Genomic DNA, 10,471 nt, shown 5'->3' on the forward strand with positions numbered 1-10,471 from the left:
TTTGCTGCACCCTCCCACCCACCCCCCAAAGAAAATGTAACTATATTATTTTGTATGATTTTGGTGGTAACTTAATTTTCCACACACATTGTCCTCAGATTTTCCTAATCCAATCTCATGCACAATATTATGTAGTGGGTCTCAATTGTTTTGGTTTTGTTTTGGATCTTGTTTAACTTTTAGGCTAAGACACATCAATATTTTTTATTTTTTTTTAAGTCTACCTTTTAATTTGTTGTTGAGCTTCAGAGGTTTATCTCAATCAATGTTATCCTGATTCAAATTCTAAATTTACATGTGACCTACTTTTTTTTATACTTAAAGCTTAAATAAAAAGATTAATGCTTTACATAATTTGTAAGCTTGTTAGGCACATAGAAGACAAACTGATACAATAATAACTGACACCTTGGAGTGTTTTTATGTGCATAACACTAAAGTGTTTATTTATATGAAAATAAATTATAAAATGAAAGTAATGTAACATATAAAACAGTAATAATATTTAATGAAAGTTACAAAGTAGTATACTTCAATTTGATGGCTTCAATCAGACGTCCACACAGACTCCCATTTGGTGATATACAAAACAAATGGTTTATAAGTAGTAAGGTAGGACAACATCAACAGTTTTTTTTTTTTCCCCATTCTTGAAAAAGCTACTATTTAAAGCTAATATTTAATGAAAGTTACAAAGTAGTATACTTCAATTTGATGGCTTCAATCAGACGTCCACACAGACTCCCATTTGGTGATATACAAAACAAATGGTTTATAAGTAGTAAGGTAGGACAACATCAACAGTTTTTTTTTTTTCCCCATTCTTGAAAAAGCTACTAGATTTAGGTTTTTTCCCCATTCAGTCAAACACTTGATGCATCTCTTATCATTGGTACAGTTCTCACTTCAATTCAGCACTGGCTCCACTGGTTAACAGCGGTTAGAAACATCTTTCATCATAATTTAGACCAACCACCCATTACAGTACAGTGCTGCTTGACCTACTCATCGAACTACACACTGTTTATTCTCACAAATATAAAGATTGAAGGCTCATCCATACAATAAGTCACATCAAATAACAATATTTAATTATAATTGTTTATTCTCACAAATATAAAGATTGAAGGCTCATCCATACAATAAGTCACATCAAATAACAATATTTAATTATAATTAATACTGACAGTGCCATTGCTATAAGACAATCACAACTAAGATGCAATAAAATGACACAGTTTGTATATAATTTTCTTGAGTTTATTTCTTTAAAACTCACTTGAAACAATAAAAATGGGTACAGAAAATACACTTCAGATTCAGGAGACTATAAAACTAATGATGATCAAATAAACTAACCAACTTTGTAGCTTAACTAGCAACATCTAGCTCTCACTCTAAGTTACAACTCTCCCTGAATCTAATTCTAAGGAAAAAACTTTTATCTCCAATATAATCTTGTCTCCCCTACCTCCAGAATCTTCCTTCCACGCCCATGTTTTCTTAGCCTTTACCGTTTACCTTTTACTGTCCCGTGCCCTCACTTAACTCATGCATGTGGACCTGCACTCATGATCATCTGATCATGCGACGTCACATTCTTGCAACTACCCTTGACCTTGTTTCTTACCTACATGTTTAAGCATGACATTGAGACAGGCAAAAATAAAAATAAGGAATGGTGTGTGTGTGTTCATGTTTGTTGTGTTGTGTTGTCTGAATGGAGTTATCTAGAGCAGTATGCTTAAGTAATTTAATAATGTTCACAGCTAGGCTGGTAGACAACTACATTTAATAGAAAGAGCTTAAATTATCCTTGAAAACTGTAACGTAAAAAAAATTCCCCTTTCAGATTTTGCGATCTATATGGTAGGTGGCCCATGGTTAATGAGGGTGTCATGTGGCCAGCACAACAACCAACCGCCTTTACTTTTCCCCAGCTAATGTTAGAGGACTCAGAGGAACCTAAAGATTCCGAAATAAAAAAATCCCGGGATTAGAACCCGGGACCCCCGGTTCAGAAGTCAAGCGCTTTACTGCTCAGCCACCTCGCTTCCTTGAAAACTTGTTATCTTTTTTAAAATAAAGCATTTCTGAATCTGAAAGTTAAATAGATCTTGTTCAGCATGTGTTTAATAAAAACTTTAAACTTAAACACCAATGAAATTGCTTTGAAGTATGAATCCAATAAATTGCATGAGTATATATATTTCAACCTCTGAGCTTCATTTGTTTCTCAAGAGAAGTGACATTTCTCCCTGTCATCTTTTCAATTTGTGTTCAGGTTGTATTCTCTGAATATTAGAATGATTTTAATTAGTTTCATTGCAAAGTTGTGTTTCAGCAGACCATTGTCACAAATCCATTTATTGGATTCATACTTCAAAGCAATATAAATAGTAATCCAGTTAAGGACTAGATGCATGCTGTTTTGCTTACCATATTAAAGACTGCAAAAAAAGTGTGTGAAAAGTAACTATTTTACTTAACAGAACACCATTTATTGTGACACAGTAACATTGAATTATAATTTCTTTCTATTTTTAGTTCAAGTTTTCCTGTCGGAAAATGACTTTGTTCTTAATGTATTCCAACAATGCACTGCTGAAGAGAAGTGTTTGCTGCTCATCAAGAAACCAAAAGATGCTTCCAAAAAGGTAAAGTCTGAGACATCTAAATGCTCCTATTATTATAAGCTAGGTCTCCAGTTTGAGCTATCCTATGTTGGGTGCCAGTTTCCACAATTTTTTTTTTACCATCAATTCTCAGAATGGTCTCATTCAAACACATCTTGTACATTGCCCTTGATAGAGTCATGTCTTTTTTTTTAATTTCCTTTAAGGGTTACTACTTGAGGATGTCAAGCATTGATAAACTTTAAATCTTCAGTTAATTTTGTCTCTGTTTTACACTGTGTCGTTGACTTATTTACATTGTAGTTATATGAGTTGTAGTTATATGACTTTGTTTCTAATTAGGTAGAAAATTACACCCAGAATTCTTCTGCGACACTTAAATATTCCATCAAACATTGCTCTATCATGTTTGGTTTCAATAAATCAATCTGGAATATTTGGCTCCTTTTTCAAATATGCAGCTTTGTTGACTAGAATCACTAGATCAATAATTTAATTAGAACTATCGAACTATCTATTCTAATGTTTTAATGAAGTCAATTAATTTTGTATCCTAATATTATTGTCTGTATCTTTTTTTTTTATGATACAGCATGCTAGTGTGTTTCAGCAGACCAATGTAACAAATCCACTTCTTTATATAATGACTAGGAGTGCGTATCATAGCATAGTAGAGACTTTCCATTTTAAATCTATAAGGGGTTATAAAATATCTTCTTAATTAAATCAGCTAACATTTGATTTTAAAAAACTTTTATTATGCATAGGAAAAAAAAATTAATTGCTCTGTAAAATGTTTTTTGGATACATTTTTTCTTATATAATTGAACCAATAAAAATGATCTTATCTTATCTTATATTTTCAGCTCTTGAAAAGTCAGTCTTTGAACAACTTGAGTATGTCAGACACACAGCTGTACAAACCAAAACATGATTTATTCAGTGCACTCTTCACCAGTAATAAAACTAAAGGCTCGGTAGGTACATGTCCATGAAAGTTTTGTTTTTGTCATAATGCACAATATACATTTATGATTTATGTTTTTGTTAAAACTGGTGTCTTGTGGCATGCTCAAATGGCATAGAATGAAGGGGTGTGAGTTGCAATAAATGATCACAATGGATTTATACATTATTTTTAGATTCCTTCTTTTTTTACTGGAGATTTAAAGGTCTCTTAGGGCTTTGAACAAGCTTTAGTATTTTTGCGTTGTGCACCAATGTGTGCCACCAGTTAGTTATCTGGTGAACCCTGAGCCAAGTTTCTTTTATTTAAAGCCTTTTAAAATAAAAAAAAAATTTCTAGAGCTGGGTTGGCATTATTAACTTCATTTTTGATGGAACATCTGCAATTTATCAGAAGACTCAAGGAGGCCCCGATCATTCTAAATAAAAAATGTTATCTACTCTTCAGTTTAAAAACAAGACCTTTGGTTTAGAAACTGATCACTTGACCACTGTGTCAAAAGGCACCACCCTTTGGTTTTATATTATCACACAAAATATTTAGTGAAACTTAAGATATTGAAGCCTATATGAACATAGTAAGTAAAGTTCACTTACCACATCTTGTGATCTATTTTGCAGACCAGATGATGTTAAAGTCGTCTGTTTCTGTGGCCCACAGTTAATGAGGGTGTCAAGTGACCAGCACAACGACCAACTGCCTTTACATTTCCCCAGCTAATGTCAAGTACCCATTAGAGAGGGTCGATTCATAGGCACCCTAAAGATTGCAAAATTTAAAAATCTCAGTCTTCACCAGGATTTGAACCCTGGACCACTCTGTTTGGAGGCCAAGTGTTTTACCACTCAGACACAGTGCCTCGTATATGAATATACTATATAGCAGGTGGTCCAAAAAATGGTAGATATATATATATATATATAAACACGACTAATACAATCAAACATTACAAACTTTAATAGCTTTTGTATTGTTGTCAACTGCAAAGTTAAATTGTCAGTGTAATGAATGCATTAGTTAATACAATTTCATGTATAAATAAAAAATACAATGTTATTATTTACTGTCTACCTCCTTTTGGACTACTCTATAGATGTATTAAAAGAAACTTATTGCTGAATTTTTAAAGTAGAATTTACATGTTTTTTGCAGCTGTCAACAATTTCTGAAACTGAAAAGTCCAAGAAAAAAGGGACAAAGAAAGCACAGGTCAACACTTTTGTACCCATCCCAGAACTGGGGATCTACACCCCTGAACAGCATGTGCTGAAGAATGGAACCTATGCACAGTACTGCCACCTGGTGAGAGAAGTGAACAACAACAATGCCAAAAATTATGAGAACTTATCCAATGTGGACTTGGCTCTTAGCTCCAGCTTCAGTTCCACTCTTGACGACAGCTTCAGTAGCTATGGTTTTGGTCAGGGTGAGACGACACAGTTTGTGAACTCTGCCAATAGGCACCACAAGCTTGATGAAGCCTATCACAGCTGCATAGACTTATCACATGATAATCTTGGGATCAAGCCATTGCCTCCCAAACCCCCAAGGGAGCATAGTCGCTCCTATATGAAACAGGTCAAAGAAGAACAGAACAACCTCGATCCCACTACAAGGTCACATTCACTTGGTGACCTGACCACAGGGCTGACATTCTCTTTAGTTGGTGATCACAAACTCCAGCACATCTGGAGTGACACTGATGACAACTGCTGGAACAGAAATAACAAAAATATCAGCAAACATAATATGGCACCACCTAAAGACTCTTCTACTGGTGGCTCAACCCCACACAAATCTATTGTAGTGAATGAAAAGAATTATGTCCCGAAAATGTCCAATAAAGATCAATACATCACTGAGGTTGGTGAAACAAAGGGACCATATCGTCAAGAAAAGTTTCCTTTTCAGAGGCAAAATTCTGCCCCTGAAGTTATTAAGCCTCAGCTTTCTGTGTTCCAAGCTCAAATAAGAATGGAAACAGAACAACCTGACATCAGATTTAGAGCGATGAAATCTCGGCCAGATAAAGAGAGTCAAAGGGAACAAGAGATGGAACACAGTGTGGATTCAAAGGCGCCAGTTATTAGACAGCCGCTATTGAATAATTGGCAAAACAATAATCCAAATCAAGCCGTGTACTCTAAAAACAATGTTAGAGAGCAGTCTCCTTTGAAGCCTAAGCGTAGTCTACCCGTAGTTCCTGCTGCTGATACCTCCGAGCGGGTAAAAAGGTTGACGGAGGTCATGAAGTCCAGGATAGCTAGCAGCAACAGTAGAAGCAACTCTCAGGGAAGGTTGACCTCAGATAGCACACAGACTGTATCTGTGAGGTCATATAGTGAAAACTCAGATGGTGACGTCTTCACTGATGTGCCTACTCAGTATTACACAGCTTCAGACAGAATTCACTACAGTGATTCTGCAGTTGTGCACAGCAGCCCCAAAAGCAATCTTAGATCAGCTGTGAGTGTTGGAAATGGTCATGCAGACTTCAAGCCTTTCAAATCCTATGACAGGATTACAAACAGTGATTTCTTTCCCCAGAGCTCTTCTACGAGACGAGAAGGAGTCGCCGAAAATATTTTTTATGACGACTGTTCTTACCTAGACCACCAATCAGTCCCCCCGGCTGACAGGAGCAGCGACTCAACCACCATCACCAACCCAAGCCACAACGGCAGCATTATGGATTCTGGGTACACTACAAACAATGAAAGTGATTCTTTCAACCAGGCAGCCCAACGAGTGCAGTACAGCCAGTCCCATCACAACTCCCAGCAATCTTCTTGTTCTCCCCACCACAATGTTGTATCCCAGCACAGCCCAGTCTTGCTTGTGCCCAATGCAGAAACACATTCCAAGTGCTACCAGATCCATAATGCTCAGATTAAAAAGCAGTCCAACCTTGTCTACTCTCGCCAGTTTGGCAGTGTGCAAAACATCAGCAGTTCCCTGGCTCATGGAAGTTTGCAAGAGCCCTTCAAAACCCCACATGTTAACTCAAGCCAACAAGACAGTACCATGCAATCTAATACACATCACCCAGCAGTTAAAAAAATAGAATCACGTAGGTTAACTCTTGATGGAAGCTATTACCCATCTTACAACAGCAGTAAGCAGAGTTTTTCTGCTTCTAACGGCGATGGTGACAACAAAAAAACATATGTGAATATTCAAAATATTCATACTTCTAACGGCAATGTTAGGAAAACCATTGACCAGTTTCGTAGTGTCGAACCCATGTACTCTACGATCAATTCTAATCGACATTATGCCAATACTAGTCTTGTCAATGCACAGAAAGAAAATTCTACACTGAAATATAGAACAAATGATTATGAATCAGACTATGTAAATCAGACTCCTCTGAAACCACAAGGCAATAGAAATAAGCCATCATACAACCAGAACACCAATAATAAAAGTACAACAGATTCTTCTGATGTTAAAAACAGTCACAGTGATTATCATAATGGGGATGCTTATTTATACAGAAAAACTCAATACAAACAAGACAGCAGTCCAAAGCTCATGGGCAATGAGCTGCGACCAAAGCCGGTACCAATTGCTGGCAGACCTCTAAGAGGTCACACACTTCCAGGTGGATTTCGTTTCTCTGATCTGGATGGAAATCTTTCCCAGGGTACTCATTTTTCTCGGGATTTATCTTTGTTCCACTTGCTTCAAGCGTATGAACTACTTCCATTTACTGTCAACGTACCTGAAAGTCTGAGTGTGTCAGCCATGATTCAGCTTAAGGAAATCTCCACCCGCCAATATGTCAGCAGCACTCCAGAGTCTCCAAAAGGAAGGACAGCTCATATAGGGAGCCCAGGCTCTGCTTTTACTCCCGTTAAAATAGTTCACGATCGGACTGAACAGAGTTTGTCCAGTAAATTGATTGGTGTTGATCAAGTCAATGGAGAGCTCCACAAACATATAGTATTAGGAAGTCTGGAAGAAGGGGATATCATTGTAGAGGTAAGGACATCTAGCTTCATCTTATTGACTGGAATATCAGTTGTAATTATTATTGTAACTAAAATAAGTTCAAACAGAAGTAATGCAATGAATATTATTTGTCAACTTCCTTGTCATTTTCCACATCCTCATCTTAAAAAATAATGAATGGAACAACAAGCAAACTTTAGGAAAACAAAATGCAAATAAATTGATTAGTCTCAATATAACTCTCTTCTTTAAATATAGCATTGCTACCTATGTTAGAAGGTGCCTCGAGGTTAGACATTGATTACATTGTTACATTGATTAAATTAAATTTTGTGTATGTGTTTTTTTAAATTTATTTTACATGTCTCAAAGTAAAAATGGAATTCTTAAAATATGCATGTATATATAGAGAGAGCAGAAATTTAGATAGCCACGCATAATTTTAACACCATGCAATATCTATATTGTAAAACCCTTAATAGATGTGACATTTCTTTCTGGACTTGTTTATTTATGTTTATGCAATGCACCAACACATAGATCAGTAATACTAACTGCAAGTCACTAATAACAGTGTCTACATCAACAATTATTGGCATCAAGGTTATTTTACAGTCAATTCCATTCTAATATCAAAGAGCTTCAAGGTTCAGCCTTCTTAATTTTTCTAATGAGAGTTGACACCTTGCAAGAGTGCTTTAGTCATAAAATAGGGTCTGTAAGGTCATTTATGAAGATCCAAGTGCACTTTCTCCTAAGCCAGCCATTGATAACAGCGTCCTGTAATTAACAATGACCCCTACCCCACCATCCCCGAAAAATGAAACAAGAAACTTAAAGAAGAAAATTTTCCTTAGAATATGTGTTTTTATAAATATCATATCAATCTACTTAATACTATGAGGAAACCAAGCAAGTTTGCTTTGGTTATTTGGTCTTTTATGACACCTAATATATTTTCAAGTTCTCTGATATGGTATAATACTGTTCCAACTGATTATCGTTAAATATCTTTATCAATTTTTGTGGGAAAACAAGTTTAGAAACTAACACAACTTGGTTTCTAAAGAGGACTTCTGCACCCACAACTTATCCTTCCATGTGATGCATTTCAATATCAATTTATTCCTGCATTATAATTAATACATTCTCTACAAATAAGAATTTCTTTCCAAAATGTTTATTTTCTTTTATGCATTTTATTTTATAAGACTTGCTTGATGTAAGGCAGTGAATCCTTATCTTTGGTCTATGTACATGATGCTCTTTGTCAACTTCCCCTATTGGAAAAGCTGCTATTGTTTTTTTTTTGTCTGTCTGTCTTTCTTATTCAGATCTCAAAACTGAAAAGCACTAAGGTTCAACAGCCATTGAGGGTCTTCTAAGTATGCCCCTATTTTTGAATTAATGAAGCATGGATAAGAATCCACATACATCTTATCATATCTTATAAAATACAGACGTTACTTCAAAAAGGTCAGGTACCCATTAAAGTTGGGTGGACTCAGGGGTGCCCTAAAAATCCCGAAATTCAAAATCCCAGTCTTTGCTGAGATTCGAACCCAGGACTCCAGGTTAGGCAACCAAGTGCTTAACCACTCAGCCACCGAGCCCCACAATGAACTTTTATTGGTCAGTGTTATGCACGTGCTTGGTGTGAGTTTGTGCATGATGAAGTATAAATAAGTTTAACAATCTACACGAACTCCATTCATTACATATTCTTCTCTTTGTGTAACACTTGCTTTTAACTAGCATCATTAATTTGTGTTGATTTTCAAGGTAAATGGCTTCCTCTGTCTGGATGCCAATGTTCAATACATGGAGAAATTGTTGAGAAGTTGCAGCGGATGTGTTACGTTCACTGTAGCTAGATTACGGGAGACTCTGGATGGAGTGGTGAGTGTTTAGAATGTTGTTTACTACCTTCTATACTGACTACATCAAATCTTCCTCTTTGTTCTCATTCTTATGTTGGAGGGTTATTCCTAATCCACCTCAGGCAGACCCTACTTCCACTACAGCCCAACATAACCAACACCCTGTACGGCAGTGCTGAACAACTGAAGAAAACAGCACTTTTTTTCATTGACACAGTCTGCAAAAGAGCTCACAGCTCAGCAGCAATAAAGCTGGCTAGAAGAAGAAGAAGAATGTTGGAAGGTTCAGGTGACTAGACCAATATCTGAAATGAACTGAGCAGTGGTTTCCAGATCATGCGGCTCTCCATATAGTTTCTCTTCTATATGGGGCCTTTGATTGACTACATTAAATGTTGTCATGTATTAGTTGTTTGAAATGTAGTTTTCTATTCACTTTGTGTATTTCTTTATAACAAGAGTTTTTGTTTTTTTATTTTAAATAATAATGTTTGATTCCCACTTAGAAATACTTGAAGAGTGTATAAAATATGTATAAAAGATATGTTACTCATCAGCTTAAATGATAATGTTCAGGAAAATGGCAAATAACTATTGCAATTGTGGACCATGGACTTCAAGACTGTTTATCCTATAAGCAGTACAGTTGAATCGCCATCCCCATTTTGAACAATTCAGTGGTGAATTTGTTGAACTATATATGATTGCGCTGTTCATGAAGATATAGAAACAGTTATTTAAAATGATTGCTTCGAAAATGAAGAAATAATTGACTTTATGCAACTATGTCTTCACCAAAATACATACTAATTCCCAAACAAATAAAGTCTCTTGAAATTTGACTCTTCCCATTCTTCGCACTTTCCTGTATCAATAAATACTACTATTAATATATATAACAGTTATAATTAATGTATTCTCTTTGTTAAAAAAATATTTAATCTATTCACTTTTTACTCATATCTACATATATGTATTGATGTCTATTACTGTCCAATGTTCAGGTTCCTGTCATATCTACATATATGTATTGA

At 35.6% G+C, this 10,471-nt stretch overlaps 1 protein-coding gene across 1 annotated transcript in view; it reads left to right on the forward strand.

Annotated features, from left to right (window-relative positions):
- The window catches only part of LOC106071907 (uncharacterized), a 40,358-nt gene that overhangs the window by 20,466 nt on the left and 9,421 nt on the right, over positions 1-10,471 (forward strand). Inside the window, exons 6-9 of the mRNA XM_056014025.1 lie at positions 2,548-2,657; positions 3,503-3,613; positions 4,756-7,587; positions 9,340-9,456. Of these exons, the coding sequence (XP_055870000.1) occupies positions 2,548-2,657; positions 3,503-3,613; positions 4,756-7,587; positions 9,340-9,456 (3,170 nt within the window). The remainder of the gene's footprint in view (positions 1-2,547; positions 2,658-3,502; positions 3,614-4,755; positions 7,588-9,339; positions 9,457-10,471) is intronic.

Source organism: Biomphalaria glabrata, chromosome 16, assembly GCF_947242115.1.
Source record: "Biomphalaria glabrata chromosome 16, xgBioGlab47.1, whole genome shotgun sequence".
NCBI classification, from domain to species: domain Eukaryota; kingdom Metazoa; phylum Mollusca; class Gastropoda; family Planorbidae; genus Biomphalaria; species Biomphalaria glabrata.